This window comes from Gouania willdenowi, chromosome 11 (assembly GCF_900634775.1).
Source record: "Gouania willdenowi chromosome 11, fGouWil2.1, whole genome shotgun sequence".
NCBI lineage: Eukaryota > Metazoa > Chordata > Actinopteri > Blenniiformes > Gobiesocidae > Gouania > Gouania willdenowi.
In genome coordinates, this window is record NC_041054.1 from 26100359 (window position 1) to 26123996 (window position 23638).

General features: G+C 38.9%; 1 protein-coding gene across 5 annotated transcripts in view; it reads left to right on the top strand.

Annotated features, from left to right (window-relative positions):
- ngly1 (N-glycanase 1) overlaps positions 1-23638 on the top strand; it is a 59900-nt gene that overhangs the window by 15968 nt on the left and 20294 nt on the right. For all 5 annotated transcript variants that reach the window (XM_028461161.1, XM_028461156.1, XM_028461157.1 and 2 more), the window contains 7 exons: positions 2155-2269; positions 2361-2588; positions 13991-14153; positions 14224-14443; positions 18615-18736; positions 18847-18992; positions 23477-23587. In XM_028461161.1, the coding sequence (XP_028316962.1) occupies positions 2255-2269; positions 2361-2588; positions 13991-14153; positions 14224-14443; positions 18615-18736; positions 18847-18992; positions 23477-23587 (1005 nt within the window). In that variant the 5' untranslated portion in view covers positions 2155-2254. The remainder of the gene's footprint in view (positions 1-2154; positions 2270-2360; positions 2589-13990; positions 14154-14223; positions 14444-18614; positions 18737-18846; positions 18993-23476; positions 23588-23638) is intronic.

Below are 23638 nucleotides of genomic sequence, written 5' to 3' on the forward strand. Positions count from 1 at the left end.
GACGAATAAACTCGTCAGTGGCAGTGAATGTTTGGAGTTGAAATGATGAATAAGCTTGTCAAAGGCAATGAGTTCATTAGTTATTATAGTTAATAGTACACACGTTAATGGGTTTAGATGCGCTGATAAAAATAATAATATCCAATGTGATTATTTAAACGTCTTACCGTCTTACTCTGCTCTAGCTCCATTGGACTACAATAGAAATTATTGTGAGGCTCCATGAACGGCCATTGCTGTAAAAAAAAAAAAAAAAAAAAAAATCGAATCATTGGAGTGAACGTAGTTGTTTACTCTCTCTCTTCATGGCTACGGCTGAATAGCTATGTACAGATAGCCACTTGGTTTAAGGCAGGTCTTAACAGTATGCAGTTTGAAATAAAGGAAAACACAGTAATGCAATTATATTTGTAGGGTTTTATTCTGAACAAATCAATTAAATCAAAAGTAAATCAGAGATTTTACATTGAAGAAAATTTAAAAAGTATGTAAGTATTGATATTAGAAATGTATGAGTCCATGTATCGCATTGTGCAAAAAAGAAAGAGTGGTCAAATTAGTTAATAAATCATGGCATTTTGATACAAAGTGCATTTCTTCCCCCGCTTTGTCCTCATCATTTCAGGCAGTTCCTGTCATGCTGCAGACACAGGCTCTCTCTGGGCTCAGGACACTAGAAACCGGATATACTGTAAATATTTATTTATTGCACAATGCATGGGAAGTCCCCAACAAAAGGAATAAGGAAATAGTGAAGTAAAGAATTCAGGGCCTCTACGTGCATTTACTAGTAGGATTCATGAAACATGCAACCTAGTACAACATAGCAGACTTAACACACTGTTTTAAGGAAGTTGCCAAGCAATACAAATATTGATATGCACAAAAAAGAACAGCACTCAAAGAGCACAAACCTCCACCAAGCGCCAATTATCCTTGTTGCCAGATATTGTACGTTATCTGGATCAGTGATGTAGATCATGGTTCCATGATCATTCACTGTTTAAAGGCATGTAAAAGAAATTTACATCTCATTACCATACATTTTAGAAAATCCGGATTCAAACCAGATGAAACTCGACGTAACTGACTCAGATTTCATAAAGATTGGTCAATTACAAACCGACGTATGAATATTTGACAATGATGAGAGAGAGGGATTTTTCAATTATTTCAAACTGAGCCATAATCAGTATGTTGATGCAGATCCCCTCTAAAATTTAAAGGGATTTTTCATGGTGTACTGTTAATTTTTGGTTACATTTTTGTCCACATCTGTTCAGTACTTTTAATGTAATCCTGGTAACTAACAGACAAATGGATAAAGAAAAGCTGCTGGAAATATGACCTCCCTGCCAGAGGTAATTGGGTCATTCCATTGTAATTTCACAAATGGCCCACGCACTTCGGTCTAAAACAATTCTGAAATTTTTACAAGTTGTTCCTTAATTATTCTATTGGCACACTGTAAAAAAATGTGTTTGATTGGTCGAACACTTTTTGAGATATGGCCAATTTAGTGAGGGGTGTATGTGTTGATTATTGCTTTCCCTTATTTTTCTTGCATTTTTAGCTTCCAATATCTCAGGAACTACACCACATACAACACAAACTGAAATTTAGTATAGTAATACAGCTCCACTTAATCTCTCAGAATTCACAAAAAGATCTGCTGTACACCCTATCTAATGGATATGCCAGCCCTTCAAAGTGGAAAAAAGTTTGTTGGGGTTTGGGGCTGGAACATGTTTGGGCCTTCAGTAAACCACTTTGCATATGCCTCAGCTCCTTGTAATTTTATCAGCTTTGAGCTATGTATATAGACCGTTAACATCACTAATGATGCATTGGTTCTTGGATGACAGTCTTTTGAAATCCAAAAAAATACTTTTTTTTAACTTTTTTCATTGAATGTTTTAATTTATAGTATAAAGATTATTCTTTCTTGGGGTTTAAAACTATTTTACTTTGTAACTTCTTCCTTTGTTTTTTGTAACTTGCCTCTGTGTCTCAGTGCCTGGGATGTCCTGAAAATTTGTTGATATGACGTGGAATGACCCAATTATGATTAAATGGTTAAAAACTAGCTGTGTGTTTTATTTACAGTGAATAGTTACTGTTAAAGGCTTAAACATCCCCATTTGATAATAACAGGTACCCTAATGAGGACAAGTACAAATCCATCCGCATTGGTAACCCCACCTTCTCCACCAAGCTGCTGCCAATCAAAGGTGCTGTGGAATGCCTCTTTGAGATGGGATTTGAGGAGGTAATTAAACAAAGCTAGCAATGGCTTTTTTGGAAGCTTGTTTTGTGATGTTTTTGCACCAATTATCTGCTACGTGTTTCCCCCCTCTCAGGCTGAGACTCACTTGGTCTTTCCCAAGTCGGCGTCGGTGGAAAGGCTGAAGCTCATCAGGGAATCGATTGCAGCAGAAAGGGAGCAGAGGCTGCACGGAGGTCGTCCCTCCCACCCTGCTGTCCAGCCTGTTGTAGCCTCCTCTCCAGACTCACAGAGCGGTGCTGTCGCTTCCAGCCAGCCTTTATCCCAACCAATGCTCCCTACCAGCCAGCAGTCGTCATCACTGGTAAACATGAAGCTAGAATATACAATGTCAGGACCACAGCCTTAAAGCACTCAGTTTAGGATCTAAACCCAGCTTCTTCCATGTTTGTCTTTTAAAGGCCTCAATGCCACAGATACTGATTAGTAGTAGGGATGAAAGAATATATCCTAAATCGGCTAGAAGAGCTTTAATCTGGCCAAAAAAAGACCCTGGCCGAGCACGACAGAAAACGACCCGAACAAGGGATGTACCGATTAATCGCAAGGCAGTTAAAAATCGATTCATAGGTGTCAGGGTTGATATCGATTTTCTGAAAATTGAATCGCAGTAAATTTTTTTAAACAGCAGAGGGCTATATATTTATCCTTCTCTTGTCCAAATGCTGAGGTGGCGGGCGGAATCTACTACTTTCTTTCTGGCCGCCTTCTACTCTTAAATATGTTCATAAATGATTCCTTACCCCTTTAGCGCCGAAAGAATATCTGTAATATTACGTGAATATCTGTAAAAGTCACATTTTTCTATTAGCTCTATCTGGTAGCACATAGCATCTCTTCTTCACTGCACAGAATATCTGCATGGTAACCGACCACTGGGTTACCAGCGCCCTCTGCTGGTCCAAACAAATATCTGACGTAAATACAGGGCAATGACTTTTTTTTTTTTAAAGTCCAATTGTTAAGGCACAAAATACATTTTCACTTGCACTTTTAAAAAGAAAAAGAACTATTATGCAGTTTTGCATTGTTTATTATAGAACCGGAATTTAAATTAATAGGCTTCTTCTTCATTTGTATTATTCCTTTATTTTTTTCATTCAAGATTTATTTTTAGTTAAATTGGATTGTTTTGAATAGTTTATCAAGGGATTCTTTTGACAATGAAATGTAAAAGGAAAATAATACAGTATTTTCTAAAAAAAAAAAAATTTGTCTACAGTCCCATTTTGTAAAATAAATTGTGAGAGAATCGTATCGTGAACCCAGTATCGTGAATCGAATCGTATCGGGAGTTGAGTGAATCGTTACATCCCTATAATGTAGTAATAATTAAAAGATAAATAAATAAAAATATTCCTCTCCCTCTCTAAACTGAAAGCTGTCACTATTAGGGGTGGGACAAAGTACAAGAGAAAGCAGTTATCCACTTCTTGTAGTCATTGAGAGCTGAGACTTACTTCTGGATGAAAGAGAGAGTTTTTATTTCGGCAATTTTATTTATGCAAGTTATTTCTTGTATAGTAAGTTTTTATTTTTGTAGCATGAATAAATGTAACTTTTTGTCTTAAGTTTGCCTTTGTGTAATTACATGATTGGAATCAGTTTACAGTAGTCCCTTGCTATAATGCGGTTCACCTTTCGTGGCCTCGGTGTTTCGCAAATTTTTTTACAGTGCAATTTTGGAGGCATTTATTTTTTTTACAGCGTTTGAACGCGCATTGTGTTCTGCGTCCTGATTGGCTAATGCTGCATTCACCCATCAGCGACACATCTGCTTAAGCTAGGAGATGCGCTCATTTTTCTCCTCTCATAAACAAAAACCACCAGTGAAAAAAGCCGGTGTGATTAGTGGCTAATGCTATCCAAGCTCAGTGCTACCGAGAGAACTTTTACCTGCTAATACCACCTCCTCGCTGATTTTCCTTTACGCCAAATCGTTCCTAGTCCAGTCCCGGTTATAAAGGCCATGTCATACAGCTCCAGGTGGTCACACACAGTTTCTACTCCATGGTTGAATGGGTGAACAGACCGGTGTCCGTGTTGATGTGACGTCATCGTCAACAAAGACTCTGATTGCGTTCGGCATCAATGTCTGATCACTAGCAGTGTGATTCTGAAGTGCTGTATGTTTGAAAACAGGTTTATGTTTTAAAATCTACGAAGGTTTGAGCTTTGAGAGTGTTTAAACAAGAGAGAAATGTTAATTCCTGTCTGAGAAAAGTGTATAAAGTGTGTGGTGAGTTTTACAGCCTTAAAACATGTATAATAGTAATAAATAAAGCGGATTTCGCCTATTGCGGGTTATTTTTAGAACGCAACACCTGCGATTAACGAGGGACTACTGTGTTCAAAATTATCTTATACAAAGTGTATTGTTTTCATGCTATAATTTGCACACTATGCATTGTATCAATTTCTGAATCTAGAATTGTTGAATCGAGAATCGATTTTGAATCGAATTGTGGTCCTAGGAATCCGAATCGAATCATGAGACACCCAAAGATCCTTTGTCACTAGCATTAGATTAGTGCCGACAGCAGGAACAAACCCGGAAACAACTAAGAAAAGAGATGAATGGATGCAAGAAGACATTCCACAGTGTGGATGGGAAAATGAAAAATCTATATATTTTCTTTTGGTAGTCAGAACATCAGCAAAATTTTATCACCTGTTCCTTGTCCCATTTATCAATTTTCCTGAACGTTTCATCCAAATTCATTCATAACGTTTGAAGTTATCTTGCTAACACACTGACAGATTGACAGATAAACGGAGTGTAAAACATAACCTTACCGCTTTGTGCTGCTTTTGCGCTTTGCACTTGGCAGAGGTAATAATATTATTACACAGCTCGATTCAAACGCAGTTCCATCCTTACACAAGAATTTGCATGTTTTTCACACTTAAATGTTTCAGATCATCAAACAAATTTAAACAATAGTCACAGATAACACAAGTAAACACAGAATGCAGTTTTTAAACGAAGGGTTTTATTAATGAGGAAGAAAAAAATCCAAAGCCCCTGTGTGAAAAAGTGTTTGCCCACTAAACTTAATAACTGGTTGGGCCACCCTTAGCAGCAACTACTGCAATCAAGCGTTTGCGATAACTTGCAATGAGTGTTTTACAACGCTGTGGAAGAATACCCAACTTCATTTCAGCTTAAGATCACGAACAGATGGCCGTACATTCTCCTTCAGGATTTTTTTGGTAGACAGCATAATTCATACTTCCATTTATCACAGTGGTGTTACTTTTATGCCAGATGTAATGGACACAGACCTTCCAAAAAGTTTAACTTTTGTCTAGTCAGTCCACTGAATATTTTGCCAAATGTCTTGGGGATCATCAAGACGTTTTCTGGCAAAAATGAGACGAACCTTAATGTTCTTTTTGCTTAGCAGTGGTTTTTCGTCTTGGAACTCAGGCCATTTTTGCCCAGTCTCTTTCTTATGGTGGTGTCTTGAACACTGATCTTAACTGAGGCAAGTAATGCCTTCAGTTCTTTAGATGATGTTGTGGAGTCTTTTGTCACCTTTTGAATTAGTCTTTGCTGCGGGGGTGGGATGGCAGTCACTCCAGTATTATCTGTCATTGGCCACGGTTACATGATGTTTTTTAGTTCGGAATTATTTATTCCGAATTAAATCATTCAGAATTAAAGTGGTCTGCTTCGTCTTTTCATGGAAATGGTCATTCCTGAACAAGGTTTACATGGAAAACAGGTTTATTCAGCTTTAGATAATTCCGCTTTAGGTCTGGGGGTTGGGAAGGCTCTGATTGGGCAGGGGGAGAACATGACATATCACGTCTAAAAACACACAACAAACCTTTTATTGTCGGCTATAACATAGAACACCACACATGAGAACTGTTTGCACCTTTATTTTGATTGTTGTTCTGAAGCTGCAGCTCGACAATAACACATGGCTTCACAGAGCGGAAGGGAGATAGGAACTAATAACTGGTAAAAAGCCCAGTAAACCTCTGGAAAACAATTACCAGGAATAAATATTTGCTCCCTGGTAAATATATTAGCTCTAACAACAGGTAAAATGATAAACTTGTTGATATTACAGCCTGTGAATGCAGTACGGGAACGCATTTACTCTGCCTCTGGGACCTACTGCCAGCCGTCCGGTGAAGCCTGTTCCATTTATCGTGTTTACCAAGGTTCGTGTGTTTGTGTGAAAGTCTGCATGTTCATGCCTCCGTCTATCCATTCTTTTCATTATATCCATGTCGCCAAGCCGCCGCCATCTTGGATTATGTCGTCACCCACGCGTCATCTGCAAGCGCTGAACGACAAGAATGAACTTAAAGTGGAAATAGGCAAGTGAAGTGTTTACAAGAAAGAGGAATGATCTAATTCAGAATTAAAAACGGAATAAACCAGCCACCTAATTCAGAATTAGCATTAGGAATCATGTGTTTACAAGGTCAGCTTGATTCACTTTTATTCTGCTTTAAAGATGAATTAAAGGCTCCCATATAAACATGGCCATTATTGTGTCCTTGGGCAATACACTTCAACCATATTGCCTAGTATGAATGTAGTGTGTGATTGAGTGTTGGTGGTGGTCGAAGGGGCCACCTCGGTCAGTCTGCCCCAGGGCAACTGTGGCTACAATAGTATCTTACTACCACAAAATGTGGAGTGAAAGAATAATACCTTAATTCTGTAAAGCGCTTTGAGTTTATGATAAAGCGCTCTATAAAATCTAATGCATTATTATTATTGATGTTTTACTTCTCATAAGTTACCAATGTTACCAATGTGTTCAATCAAACTTTGGTAAACAGAGGACATGTCATCCCTAGCTGTGTTCACATGGTCATCTCATCTATCCCATGTAGTATTTTAATTTCAGTAATATCTCATTTAATAAATTGAAATGCCTATGTCTTTTAATGTCACAACAAATTAAACAACATAAAATTATTTATTTGCTTAAAATTGAACTGTTTTGGAAACAAAATTGACTGTTAACTAATATAATTGGCTCCTCTCTAAAACTCTTTCAGACATGAACAAAAATCCAATCATTTTCTTCATTTTTATCTTTATTTATTTTTCATGTCTGAAGTAAACTCTAACTATTGGTAGCTTTTCCACATTAGTTATAAGATTTATAGATTGAAGAGTAAATGCTATTTTCTTGTTCAATCTTTTTCTAAATAATTTATTAATATTTCTTATGCTGACATCATTTCTCCTAATCAAATATTTTCACATATGGCACAAAAACAAACACACACAATGGCCATCACAGGAACAATAACAGGAACAAAGACAACAACTACACAGACACCACAGTGACCAATAAACCCTGTCCTTTATTATTCATGTATTTATTTTTATTATTAGTTTAGCATCATCGGCCAGACTCTAGTGTGATTCAGTTAAAAAAAAAAAAAAAAAAAAATTTCACCTTGTCTGCACTGTCAAAGGTCAACACTACAAGAAGTGCAATCTTGTTAAGGCAGCAATGCATGTTTTGTTATTGCAATTAAATAAACTAATTTATTTTATTGCATAATTGTGACCATCACCAGCCCTCCCTAAGGAAGGGTAAGAAATACTTTATTAAAGGGGGATGTAAAAAGAGAGAGCAGTGCTACACCTAGGTGGGGGGTGGGGGGAGGTAACAGGGAGGAGAGACTCGAGGTAGGAAATGGAAAGGGTGGGGAATAGTTGATCATTTTAAAGTGGGAGTGAGTTGTGAAGTCTTCCAAGAAAGCCCCAAGGACCCAGCGCACCCCGACCCCAACCCCTAACCCAAAGGCCCCCCGCCAATATCCACCCCCAGGGCAGGGTAAGTATTCTAATAAAAAGATCATAAAATCATATAGAGCTCATAAAACACAAAGGGAAGACGTACAGGGTAACAAACAACCATGAATGAGATGAACTGTGCGTGGAACATGTAAGTGTAGGGGAACAAAGGGTGATTAATATTCCAAAATCTTAATTATTCATTTTAATATGTTCGTTGCCAGAGGTGCCATCAAGAATTGAGTTTTAAGTGTCCTAGATCACTTTATTTTAATTGTTACAGTTCCCTGTTTTGTAGTGGGTTTTTGACGTCAGAATAGAGGTTTAATAAAAGTTTAAATGTCAATAAAAACACAGCGTTTACATTATGTACCTGTTTATTTTACAGGCTTATTAACATGATAAATTAGGCAGTTTCACAATTAAGTTATTTTGACTCATTGGTATCACACAAATGTACATTTTAACACGGATGTATGGTATATACACATTCTGAGTGTTTTAGATGTTCGTGTGAATTTGGAATTTATAGGGATTTTGTAAAGCTCTGGGGAGGATGAAGAAGGAAAATGGAAAGTTAAAGTAATGAAATTTATAAAACTTTACCAAAATGAAAATTATGGACTATGAATCTAGAATTTTCAATTGAGAGAATTTAAGTTATGAACCACCTTTCTGCCAGAATTGTGTGTGCGTGCAGTTTTACCCTCCATCGAATAGGCGTGATCATGACAGCTCCTTCTGCGTAACCGGAAGTGTGTGGGGAAAAAGCTTTTCCTGCTTTTTTCCGAAGACGTTTTCCGCTCATTCACTGTACGGGCCCGCGGGATACTGTCGGCCTGGCTGGGGTTCTGGTTCTCCTACACGGCACCACTCCTGGACGTCGATGGGTAGTGTAACCGAAAAGTTCTCAAATCAATGATGCTAGAGTTCGTTAAAGGTTACTCATGGGAGGCTATAAAAATTGACCTGCTCCAAAAATGAATAACTGCTTGGTTAATTTCAAAAATGGAGATAAAACTTAGTCATTGTGGAAGTGGCTGGTAGCCACTTCCTGACTGGAGAGAAGTTCAATCAATTTCTCAAAAATTCTGCATCACTAAACTGAAAAACTTCTGTTTGAGTCAGAAGCAAAGATGAGGACTAGACAGAGGTAAGAGCAAGAGGGAGAGTATTGGAACTCAGTCTGATAAGAGGGAGCGAGGCCTTTTATAAACATGTCAGGAGGTTATCTGATTGGTTAAAACACATCTGCAGTACAGAAGTGAGTGAAACCTGATTGGTTGGCAGAAAGAAGCGGGAGGCTTAACTTTCCTGTAAAGAAGACAAGATGGTGGGGCTGTTCCACATGTGCTTTTTAAACAAAGAGTCATAAAACTAGATAGGGTGTTACCATGTTCAGGCTAAAATGGAGGATGGGTGTGTACCGATCGTATGAACCCTTCAAAGTGAAGCAAAGGTACTGAAACAGTAGAATGAGGAACGCTGAAGAGATAAAACTGTTGAAGGGTTGAAGAACTGGAACAAAAGGAAAGAGAGAAAGATGTCATCATCACAGGCCTAAAGATAATACCCAGGAGTTACGCTAGTGACGAAGAAACAAAATCGATTGAACAGGTCATTGACTACTTGGAGTCGAAGGACATTGTCCTGAACCCTGACATCAACTCCTGCCAGCTCCTGCCAAAGAGAAATGATAACAGCTGTAAAAATCACCTTCACGAATGTGAAATTTAAAGGAGAACTACTGAAGCAAGGCAAAAAACTAAAGGAAACGAAGGTTTTTATTAATGAAAACTTGACAAAACAAAACGCAAGCATTGCATGGAAGGTACGCCAAATAAAAAAAGGAGGAAAGATTCTAAAGACGTGGATGAAAAACTGCAGGATTTATATCACACCACTGGGGGAAGAGAACGGAAAACCAATATTCATCAAAACGATGGAAGACTTGGTAAAATACGTAGGATCCCCCTAAACAACATTACTGATGGTAATCACGGACATGGACCCAAATCTATATAAACACTGGAAACATAACTCAGACTGTGATTTCACTGACACTGAATTCAATGTGGAAACCAAGAGTAAAAAAGGTCTGTCATTTATTCATTTCAATTGCTAGGTGGTGGGGTGATTGAGGATTACATTACTACCTTGCTTATGAACTAAGACATAGTTATGTGTTTGTACAAGAAAGCGTTAAATATAACAGTGGAAAATACAACACTGCCAATAGAACTAACAGCAGCTGGAATAACCTTGATGTAGAGACAAAACAAGCTGCAAACTTGTGTGTCCAAAAGAGACATTCCCGAGTGGTGACGTCATGGATGAAAAGGGAAAAACCTTTCGAACAACTTAGAAAGAAAATTAACTTTTCTTGAACTGGAGGAATGCAAACAAAGTCTGGCAGGGAACAATGATAGAGAGGAGGAGGAGGATTAAAAACAATAAAACATAAAAAAAAGACAACACTGATTACAGATGAGAATAAATCCTACACAAAAAAGGACTGTTCAGAACAACCTAAGAATGTTTGACCAATCAATCAATCAATCAATCAATCAATCAATCAATCAATCAATCTTTTATTTGTATAGCGCCAAATCATAACCAATGGTTTCTCAAGACACTTTACAGTAGAGCAGTCTTAAGGACGGACTCTTCATTTTATGGATACACACATGCATATATACGTATATATACAGATACATATGTATCCCACACCCAACATGAATTCATCATGGCGACAAGGAAAACCTGTTAAGCAGCAGGAACCTTGTGTGGATCCCATTCCTATGATGAACAGCCATCCACGTTATGCTGTGTTGGGTGTGTGCAGAGGAAAGTGTGGAGACAGAGTTGTTGAGACTCTGTAACTCCACACTGAGGATCCCACGGACCTGCAAGACAAAAGCCAAGACCAGAGAGACATGTAAACCCATGTAAATTTTCAATGTACAAAACGGGACAGGACCTAGATAAGCAAACTGCTTCTCTCGTCTCCTTTTTTGGCATGTACAAAAAAAAAAAAGTGAATGTAACCATGTCGGAAATAAACTGAATAAATAAAAATAAAATAAATAAAACCCTTGAAAAATGACTTTCAATTGATTAACCATTAAATGACTGATTTGAATTATTTCTAGCTTCAAGCGTAACAAAAGATGACAAAAACACTTTGATCAATGATCCTGGAATTTGAAGTTAGAAACATTTCCCTTGAAAGATGATTACATTAGTGATTAAACATGTCAGATGGAGGCACACAATGAGTCTCTTTCCTGGAGAGAAAAATGGTTAAATTCTGGAATTAGTTTAAATCACAGTTCTGCCTTTAAAGCGTTGGATGGTGTATAGGTTTTATTTTTATTTCTTCCTTTTCAATCTTCATGTTGAAAAATATGTCTCTGGTGTAGGATGTCAGGTTACATCCCTGTTATTTCTGTGGAATGTCTGTTCTTTGGGGAGGAAGAGTGTCAGCAAAGAGTCTGCAGGAAGAAGGGCTGGGATTTGAAGAAATGTTCCTTGGTCCATTTTTCCATTGTCTGTTTTTGAGTCATAAAATTCCAAATGTGCGACAGTGTTTTTACCGCCTTTTGACCCTCGACCAGGGTTCCTACATAAGTGTGTAGCTATGGAAGAATGTATGTGAGCTATTGTAGATCAAGCTTGCTGATCAAAGTTTGTTCATTTACCTTGAAGATGATGTCCGGTAGGATTAGCAGGTGCTGTGTTGAAGAAACACAGCAGGACGCGCCACCGTTGAGTTCTGCTGCGTTTCATCTTTCAGCTGTTACGCACGTCACTAGATGCTGGATTCGTCCGAACCAAGCAAGCTGTTGTTTCCAAAAATCTGTTTCAACTAAAAATAAAATTAAATAAATGGGGTAAATAGATGGGGAAGGAAAACGCTTTGAGCATGAAACGGCCAGCGCCAAGTAAGATTGTATAGTCTATTCGAAACTTGACTGGATGCCAGTGCAGAGTAGAAAGAATGGGGGTGATGTGGGATGTTCTGGGACCACCAGTTAAAAGTCTGGCAGCAGCATTCTGTACGATCTGGAGTCTATTTAGGGTTGACTTATTAAAAGTGAAAACAGAATTACAATAGTCAATGCGAGATGATATAAATGCCTCATTGGTAAATTTTTGTAATGCAGACATAGTTGAAAAATGCTTTCTGAAGAGATTTTTGGATGATAGGTGTTCTGATAGTTGATTGAATAAAATTTTTTCATATACTTTAACTATACTATTAATAACTGAAATGGGCCTATAATTATTTAAGTTACTAGACATCATATCTTGAAATATTATCTATTAAGTATTATGAGACAGTTTGATACCAAACGTCACTAGGAAGTTAGGAAGTATTGCTTAAGAAATTGGTTGGGAGTTTTTATAAAACGTTCTTCTTTTACTTACTATATGGTTAACCATAAATACCTTAAACTAAATTTTGTGATGTTTTCTGGTGATTGAAGCACTTTTTAAATGATGAAAAATTTAAAATAGCATTCTGTTGGTATAGAATTACCTGAAAAGAGTGGCATAGGACAGACAATATTTACAATTTCAATTCCTGCTGGAACTATTCCAATAAGGTTTTCTTTTGTCACTTTTCAAACATAGCAACAGTTTCTTTGTTCTCATTTTGGAGGGAAAACGACTAGTGTTTCTTTACCCAGTCTCTTAGGGGAGGCCTGTGACGTGTCCGAGGGGACAGTTCACCACAGGTGGTCAGGGATCAATAGGTTGTGATGTTACAACATCCCAAAAGTATCCGTTTGTGAAAGGGGGAGAAGACGGGGGGTTTTCCCCCGTGTGGAGTTGTAAAAAGACTTGGATCCAAACACTTGGAACTTTTCAGTACAGTCTCATTGGCTCCGTTATTGAGTTCAAAGGAAGCATAGTGAGGTTATAAATGCTTCTCAAAGTTACTTGAACAGCATTCTGTAAACAGTTTGTGATAAATGGTTAATCCAGTTAGAAAGTGGGTCTTTAGGCTAAAGTTCAGCTTGAAGTGGTTTGGTTCCTTACAGTAAGGGATGTCCCGATACATTTTTGATATGATACCAATATTGCAGCCTTAACCGATATCAGCATGAATTATACACATACCTGTCAAGTTTTGGATTTGAAAATAAGGGATATTTTCTAGCGCCCACTAGGAGCCGTCCCACCTGCCCAACCAAGCTCCAGTATCACTTATATTTTAAGATAGGTGTTTAAGAAATCTAAAATAACCACTTGCTGTCGGCACGAATCTTGCGAGAACTGCTACTCAGGCCATTTCAGGTGGAAGTTCTCGCAAGGCTAGTGACGGCGTTCAGTTTAGTAAGGCATCTTTTAATTGATATTATTACATTAAAATATGGGATATTTACAGGATAATACTAATACGAGAAGATGGAGGGAAAGAGGGGTAAAATACTGGAGTTTCCCGGCCAATACGGGGTACTTGACAGGTATGATCATAAATACTTTTTATTTTTTCTTCTTGAATAAAAAAAAAAAAAAAATTACTTATTTTGTAGTGTGGAATGTTAGAAAAGGCATGATCAAGTGATGTTACTCAAACAGAGAACAATAGTCAGCAACAGTAGGTATGAGAAAAACTGACCCATTTGTTATTAACCAATTGGTTACATACATTTTACCTTCAACATTATATCTACAGTATTCTACAATTAAATAAAATGAAAAAAGAAAAAAAAATGGAATTGGGGAGAAGAAAAATCAGACAATCAGGAGATTTGAATCCGATATTCGTTTTCAGACTAATATCGGGCCGATATCCAATATCAGATCGGGACACACCTAGTTACAGTATCTATTATTATTAATTGTTGAGTACGTGAATCCCTTTTTATATGGGAAAATAGTCATATTTTGAATCCTTCCTTTTTTTTCTCCTCCAGGAATGCAGCACTAGTTTCTTTGTGACTCTTCAGTCAAACTTCCAACATGTGATACTTTATGAAAACACTGACCTGCAGCAGAAGGCTCGTAGCGTCATCCCTCACCAAGAGCTGACTTCTGCTGCACAGCAAAAACTACAGGAAGCTAAAGTCACTGATCCAGGTAAATAATTTAGTATGAGTGCTTTCTTGTCACTTTGAAGGTTGAGCCTGATCCAATGTTCTGTGTGTAGATTGTAAAGTTGGAATAGAGGACTTCCTGGTGTTGGAGTTGCTAAAGTGGTTCAAGCAGGACTTCTTCTCCTGGGTGAACTGTTTACCCTGTAGCCGCTGCACAGGACCCACCCAAAACACGGGTTCTCTGAGTCCCAGCACTGATGACCTCCGTTGGGGTGCTTTGAGAGTAGAAAACCACTTCTGTCAGAGCTGTCAGCTCTCCATCAGATTTCCCAGGTCACTGTGCAGTTTTTTCTTTACAGATTATTATTATTTACAAATTGTTATGTTTCTAGTCCTCATTTCTGTTTTAGCAGCAATGCTCTGTGTGAGGACTGTAGAAGCGTGCCTTCTCACTACGAGAACTTTAGCTTTGGAATTTGGTGAATATTATGTTATTGTAATTACCTGGAGATTTAGGATACATTTATCGTATCCAAACATAAATATTAGCATCTATTCAAAAATAATTTCATACAATTAAAAACTTAACATTTCAACTGATTTGTTTTTTAAGTAGAACTTGACAATTATTCAAGCATTGTAAGCCTCTTGTTTCTTAAGAATTGCAGGAAATAATGATTTTAAACATCACAAATGTGATTTTAAATCATTACCCTTTATACTGAAAATCTTGGTGGCAGAAACAGCGGCACTGTTACAATAACTGCTCTTGAAGCACAAACAGACCTGCAGCTTTTGTTCAATTATTTGATTGAGTTGTGAAATAATTGATTGTTCAATCTTGGGTACAATAGTACTCATATGCCTGAGCCCTTATTTGACAGTAACTATTATGTCATAACCCCCTAAAAACCAAACAATAAAAGTCCTGTTAAAAAAGGCTATCTGGGCCTCTTTCTACTCTCGAGTATACATGCATGGAATGTAATTGTTTAAGTTAAGATAATTGCTGAAATATATTCTCCCAACGAAATTTATATCCCTGTTAAGGGACAACATTACATTTTATAAATTCCCTTTTTATTCTCATAAATTTCCTTTAATTCCCTTGGATAGATTTCAACTTTTACCTTAATTCCTGGAATTTTGCAACCCTACCCTTTAAGGTTGAAGGGAAAAAAGGTAGCTCATGCGGCACACAAAGGGTAAAATTTTTTCCTATTTTGGCACCGCCTTCCAAATACATCTTTGAGACAGGTCAGTTTTGCCTTAGCTTCCTGTCTGTCAAACTTGTTTTGTGTGCTGGCTTTGGCGGTGTTGAAGAGAGGGAGGTCGACACACACTGATTGTAGGGCAAGAAAAGAAAGGTGGAAGAAGAAATGAGGGGAATTTTCATGAAACAAAGTGTAAGTCACCTCAGGAAAAAAGTCCCCACAATAGGCTACCGCTAATAATGCAAAACATTGTTTCCAACAGTTTTCTCTTAATGACGATTGATTTGTTACATTGTCAGGTGACAGAAAAAGCAACACATACACAGCTGTCCCCATTATCAGACAGCGTTGGAGTGGCAGGGTCACAGCAGCAGGTAAACTTGAATAAGGACATGGGGCACCCCCTATATATATATATATATATATATATATATATATATATGCTATACAAAATATTTTGCTGCATAAATTTGACTGCTTATGTACCGTAGGTAATACATTGAACAAAGTTCATGTCAGGCTGGCATCATGTGCTATTTCAATAGGACCTACTTGAGGGAGAGACAGGTGGATTTACAGGTGAGACCTCAACGTAGGCTATAACGCTGTAATGTAATTCAAATGTTTCTCTAACTTGATCTCGAATAATGTCAGTAAGCCTCGAGTTCTTTTTAAAACGATTGGTTCTGTTTTTAATCCGAGTCCGTCCACTTCATTGGAGATGACAAGTGGAACTTGTGAAAAATGCCTCTCCTTTTTTAATGAGAAGGTTGCTGCTATTAGGGCCAACATATCTCCCTTTTCAGTGTGGAGTTGTGTATCCACTCAATGCTGCGCTGTTTTTTGTCAGTTTGAGTCTGTGTCATTGTCTGTGCTCACAGGGATAGTTAAAAAACTTAAACCCTCCTCCTGTCCCACAGACCCGGTCCCTCCTCACTTTTTTAAAGAGGTTTGGGACACCATTGGCTCTTCTGTTAGGGAGATCATCAACAGCAGCTTGGCTACTGGCATAGTGCCAGCTTTTTGTAAGAAAGCTGTAGTTGAGCCTTTGATTAAAAAACCTGGCCTTGACCCTGCAAATTTGGCGAATTATCGCCCAATTTCCAAACTACCATTGGTATCGAAAATTTTAGAGAAATGCGTTTTTGCACAGTTGCAACCTTTTTTAGATGAAAATGGCACTTTAGACCCATATCAGTCAGGCTACAAAGCTTTGCACAGTACTGAATCTGCACTTTTAAAGGTTTTTAATGACCTGTTTTTAATGACTGATTCTGGAGGTTCTGCCATTTTAGTGCTTTTAGACTTGACGGCTGCTTTTGACACAGTCGACCACACAATTCTTTTAGATCGCCTAAGAGATCGCGTGGGTGTCAGGGGTACCGCGTTGGAGTGGTTTAGGTCCTACCTGTCGGAGAGGTCATTCTCCATCAGGCTGGGGGACTCCACTTCATCTTCTGCCCCACTTAACTGTGGAGTCCCCCAGGGATCTATCCTGGGTCCCATTCTTTTTGCTATATATCTCCTCCCACTTGGAGAGATTTTTAAGAAACATGGCATGTCTTACCATTTCTACGCAGATGACTGTCAAATTTACATGCCCATTGCAAAGAATGACCACAGCCCCCTGTCACCCCTGCTCCACTGTCTGGGTGACGTCAAGGCTTGGTTAGCCCAGAATTTTTTAAAACTGAATGAGGGAAAAACAGAAATAATGGCATTTGGATGTACCCTCGCAGACTTGGGATCACTCCAAAAGTATTTGCATCCCAAAGTCACCAGCCTTGGCGTCACCATAGACAGTGATTTTAAATTTGATAAACAGATCAATGGCGTTTTAAAATCGGGTTTTTATCATCTTCGTCTTTTATCCAAAGTTAAGCCTTTTTTATCATTTAATCTTTTTGAACAAGTCGTGCACGCTTTTATTTCAAGCCGTCTGGACTACTGCAACGCACTTTACTCGGGCATCAGCCAAAAGCCACTTTACCGCTTGCAGTTAGTCCAGAACGCAGCGGCACGACTTTTAACAGGGACCAAAAAGCGTGAACACATCACCCCAATCCTTGCTTCTTTGCATTGGCTCCCTGTTAAATTTAGAATTGATTTTAAAATTTTATTGTTTGTTTTTAAAGCTTGGAATGGACTGGCCCCTCAGTATATCACAGACCTCATCCAAATTTACCGACCCCCGCGCGCTTTGAGGTCTGAGGGCCAGCTCCAGCTCGTGGTTCCGAAGGCAAACCGTAAAACTAAAGGGGACAGAGCGTTTTCCGTTGTCGGCCCTAAGCTGTGGAACGCTCTTCCCCTCCACATCCGTACGGCCCCCACCGTGGAGTGTTTTAAATCTCGTCTCAAAACTCACTTTTATTCTCTGGCTTTTAGCACCGCGTAAGTTGTGTGGTCCTCTGTGTCTTTTATTTTATGTTTTTGAGTTTTATTCTTATTTATAGTTTTTAATGTGTTTTTATTTATATTTATTCTTTTAAACTGTTTTATTTTTATTGTTTTATACTCATTTAGTGGCAGAGCTCATTTGTATTGTTTTGGTTTTATTGTTGTGGTCGCATGTTCAGCACTTTGGAAACGTTTTGTTGTTTAAATGTGCTATATAAATAAAGTGGATTGGATTGGAAATGTAAATTTGTTTTTACACAAAATATTAAATTTGTAAATATTAAATTTATAAATGTGATATGTCCTGCCTGTGTAAAAGCAAGGCGGTAGATGTTGGGCTATTTGGATTGAAGGTGTTGATAACAGTGTATATTGAGATTTATGTACAAAACATAGAGAGAATGAACAACTAAGGCACTCTGGTAGATCTGTGTGTATACAGCATATATGGAGCAGGGAGAAAATGCTTCTGTAATAACAGTCTACATTCTTGTTTTGTTGTCAATGTTAATGCTATGTTTAACGCTGTGGTTTGCACTATGACTGAAGTAAAATTCAGACATCATTATTACACAGCCTCCTTGTCTATCATTACATTAGTGTCATTACACTGCTCAACAATATCTACAATTTTTCTCCCCCGGCGGCTGAACTTGGTGGGGGAGGAAGGACCCAATTAGATGCCGTCCTGTCTCGTCCTGCCTACTATCCCCCCTCACCCCCCCCAAATCATTTTTTTGAGGGGGGGGCATAAGTTGTAGTAATTAATTGTTGATACACTTTGTTACTTTAGTTCTAGCTTCATAACTTTGTCCTATTCATGTTTATAAATGAGATCATGTGATTTGTGTGAGTCTTAAAATTGTTTTTTTTGTCGTCATTTTCCCCATCAGGTACAACAATCCTGAGAAGCTTCTGCAAACCAGGAGGGGGCGCTGTGGGGAGTGGGCCAACTGTTTTACCCTGTGCTGCAGAGCTCTTGGCCTTGAGGCTCGGTACATCTGGGACAGCACAGGTAGGTATATATATATATATATGTATATGTAAATACCTAAGTGTGACATACACTGCAGTTGGAAATAAACCTGTTCTAGTGAGTAAAAGCCAGTCGTGCTGTCGTTTCAGACCATGTGTGGACGGAGATTTACTCGCCGTCTCAGCGTCGCTGGCTGCACTGTGACTCGTGTGAGAATGTGTGTGATAAGCCACTGCTGTACGAGGTTGGCTGGGGGAAGAAGCTGGCCTACGTCCTGGCTTTCTCAAAGGATCAGGTTGGACCCACGAGCACTTGAGCTTCGTTCATGATCAAGTAACTCTGTTTCTCAGCTTCTCCTACAGGGCTCGAGACTGCAACCAAATTGGTTGCACATGCAAGTATTTTTCAGTGTGTACGAGTGAAAATTCAATCCGGTCTCATCTGTGCGAGTGCGTAGGGTGACCTTATTTTGAAAATCCAAAAAGAGGAAAAGGGGAGTTTTGCGCTGAGGCATTCGGACACGTGTAGCAACAGAGTGCATGGGGGGCACTCCTAGTGGACGTAGGGGGGTGGGGTGGGGGGTTAAAGCGTGCTTAGTGGAGTGATGGAATGCATGTGGGGCGCGCTCATCAGACCTGGGACAGGGGGAGGAGAAGAATGCGCTGAGCAGAGTGATAGAGCGTATAAGTGCAGCGCTTACACGATTCCATCATATATGAGGGCCTGATACTGTGGAGGATTTAATCAGAATCAGCATCAAGGGGACATAACTGATGTACTATAATGCCAGGCCAGATGTTTATCTGTGGTTTTCCCAGGGGAAGAGGGTTAGGAGACCCCACTATAAGAACTGGCCCCTCTGAAATAATTCCATGGGGTGAAGCAATGTAGACACTAAGTTTGTTATGCTACTATTAAGTTATTTCAAGTACAGCATTTCTGAAAAATTTAAAAAAAGAACAGAATACATGTAACATGTTGTTATGCTTTGCAGTAATTTAAAACATTTTTGTTACGTCTTTTAAAATTATATTAAAGAAATGACCTGTTATTTCAGCCACTTTTTGTGTTTTTTATTTATTTATATACAGAATAAAATAACAAAACAGGCTTCCAGCCACCCATCCCACCCCAACCACTCCTCCATACAGTCATACCACAATCATATTGTGCATATTGGGTTGTGTAATCAAGCCACTCTGGTGACAAGTGTGAAGCTTAGGTATAATGGTTGTGGCTGTGGACAGAGGGAAGGAGGGAGTGGTAATACCTAAAACAGGTATTTGGGATCAACGTGTCTAAGATTAAGCCCAGTATGAGTTTTATCCCACAGCCCAAGGCATGCCAGTGCATTGTAGATCAATGTATGTGCAAAAACCGCTACTGCAAACCCAGGCGCTACCCCGGAACCGAAGATGTAGCCAGGCCAGCTGAAAAAAGCGGGGGCAAAGGTGCCCCAGGCCACCATCCCACGGCCGAGCAACTCCCCAGAATCCCCCAAGATCTCAAGCCGAGAGGCAGCCACCGCCCCCCATATACACACCAGAGAAAGCCTCAAGGAGCCAAGGACTCAGTGCACACCGCCACCGACCCCAACCCCAAGGCCCCACGCCAATATCCAACCCCCCAAGGGAAGGGCCCAGAAAGCCCCCTGCCCAAGACCCTAGCGGAGGAGCCAAGGCCCCGCCCAGCAGACGGCCAGTGCCACGCCGAATGGGCAGCCGGCGGGTGCTCACCGACAACCACATTCCCAGCTGCCTAGGGCACCAAGGAGACACTATGAGTTGCCCCGCCGGCCCCCAGGTGCACCGACTGAGCCCCCCAGATCACCCTTTATCGATGCTGCCCACATGATGAGCCTTATTTATTGCTAAAGTCAGACCGCCACACCGGCATGGCGGTCACTCTGTGTTTTCTCATGTGCGACAACTATCCACATTGATTGTGATTTATGAACAGAAAAAAGTGTGGGACGTACATGCGCAGTCGCCAGCACTTTTATAAATGAGGCCCCTGTTAGTCCCGACCAAGCCTAGCATCAACATCAGGAGATGGGTCCTGACACTGCTCCTGACAGAGGCCATAGTGGCATTGAAGGATGTGTCAATTGTAGAAGACAAATTTCCCTAACACAATAAAGTACACTTTACACTTGCGGTGTTTCATACAAAGCCCTGAGGAAGACTCCTCGAAGTCGAAAGACATTGGTGTAATAAAAAGTCTTAACTTTCAAACAGAGTGCCTCGGACCTTTTATCTTGTTTTCAACTCAATGCTATGCCCTACAAGGACCTTGAAGAGCATCTGTTCTAAAACATATTTGTGATCCGGGTGAGCACTCCCATCTTCATATTTTGTACACCTTACACCTGTGTTTTAAAACACACAGAGTACAGAATGCCAGGGAGCCTGCTTTTATCACTTGTTGTCCGTTTTGTTCTACTAAAGCCAAAGGAGGAGGACTTTAAATTCCACACATGTATTTAAGTCTGCATGTGGTGTCAGAATGTAGTCAACCACAGCCTTTCCTCTGACAGACACAGAATTAAAATTGTCATTTCCTGGGATTACCCTTTCAATCACAACTCAACTTTTGTAGTGGTGGTAGTTTGAGCTGATGATTTTCAAGATTAGGCCAATTTCCTATTAACACAAAATGGAGAGTATCTTGATACAAAATAACATGATAAAAAATAAAGCATGCGTCTCATTGACTTTTGTGATCGAGAGGCCAAAACAGAAGTTCGTGAAAAATTCTAAACATTTTTGATTTTTTTCCTCCTCATATTAAATTGTCTTCACTCTGTAGGGGGCGCTAATGTGCCAATCTTTGTATTTCCACATTGAGCTGGTTTAGGGACGAGAGTTTAACAACTGATTCACATTTGATGCATTTAAAAAAAAAAAAAAATGTGCAAATGGGAGCATTTTCAAAATGTTTTGGCCAATATGCAAGTTATCAAAAATCTAGATAACTTTTGATGTCCCACTTCTGTGGATAATCTTCAGCAATTTTGAGCCCGTCTATGAAACGCCCTTGGAGGAGTGTGTTAAAATACAAAGTTTGCCCCATATTAAATTATCTTCATTCTGTAGGGGGTGCTAACACGGCAATGTCTGTTTTTCCACATTGATCTGTTTAGGGCCAGGAGTTTAACAACTGATTCACATTTGATGCAAATCGGAGTATGTATGTGCAAATGGGAGCATTAAAATACGTGAGCGAAAATAGCAATTTTACTATTTTCAATTCAAGATTCTGGACGTCCTGTGTGTTTTTCGATGTGGTCATAATATTTTTTACTTGTCTTGTCATTGTCTACTTCTGTGTCAATTTTCATGATTCTATGATGAATTAATTTTTTTGGCAATTCCTATCTCGTGATTCATTTTGTGTGAACACCGTTTGGTGGTGCTGATGCTTCAATTTTTTTGCATTTTTAAAATTTGAAATAGCCAGAAATTAGAGTGGCGCGCAATTGAATTTTGTGATTTTTTTTTTTTGTTTATTGTTTTTTTGTGACCCTTCATAATGGTTCAGTGGGTGAAAAGTAAGTTGGTTCTAAAAAGAAAGAATATTATTCCAGCACAAAAACAATGTTTCCCCTTTTTTGTGTTTCATGAACTATACATTTTCGGAAAGCGCATGGACATGCCTATACGACATGACGAGTCCCTGGTCACTGACTGGCACTTGGCGTTCGCATAGGCTCTGCCCTTTCCCTCGTAGTGTGGCCACTATGAGAGCAAGAGGCCCTTCGTCAGCTCTTGGCGCCTGTGCCTAATGATATCCAATATGATTATAAATAAAAAATAAATAAAAATAAAAAATACTAAAAAAAAAAAAAAAAAAAGTGAATGTAACCATGTCGGAAATAAACTGAATAAATAAATAAATTATTTCAACGTCTTAATGTTCAAAAGTGCATCACAAACTGTCCGCTCTATTTTTATTGCACTGCAATAATCAACTGCTCACTTCCGGAATGATTGTGAGGCTCCATGATCCGCCATTGCTATAAAAAAAACAAACCATTGGAGTGAACGAAGTTGTCGCAACTCTCTCTATATGGCTCTGTAATTTTTTATTTTTGCCCCAATAACTTTGCCAAATTGACTTCCTAACGTCGCAAAGATTTGTGGATGTTTTTTTGGGGGCAAACACAGAGATCTGAGTCCAATGTACATACTCCAATGCCATTTTTTGGTCCCGATTGGTATTGGCCGATACTGCAGTGTTTCAAAAAAAGATATGACCTGTTTTTCTTCCAATTCTTAAAACCCGCATTCTTTTTTTGTTTTTTACATACATACAAGACAATACACAGGAACAAACAAACCTGACAGCATAGATCCAGGGAACAGTGTTTACAATTTTTTTGGGGGGGTGTGCGTGTGTGAGAAACAGGAGGGAAGGGTTGAAGAGTATTTTTATATATATATGATATCTATATATTAATAACAAAATAAGATATAAAAATAGTTATGGGAGTGATAATAATAATAAACATAAGATAAAAATATAAAACCTGCATTCTAACATGGATGTAAAAATCATTGGCTCATCATGGCTTTGTCTTTGTTTAATAAAAAAAAATTTTTACTAGAAAAAGGTTTATTTATTTTGAGTAATAATGAGGTAGGCTTAAATACTGTATTTTGGTCTTTGATAGGTTAAATATTATTCATGAATGGATAGCTACATACAAGTTTAAAATGTAACTAGTTTGATATAAATGCAATATGTGATGTTGAAGCAGTGAGTGTGTTTGTGCTCCAGGTGGTTGATGTGACATGGAGGTATTCGTGCAAACACCCAGAGGTTTTATCCAGAAGGACGAGGGTTCAGGAAGCCTGGCTGCTGCACAACATCAATGGGCTCAATGCTTTGGTGAGCGTTCCCTTTTTTAACACAGCTCACTGTAAAATACGTTCTCACTCA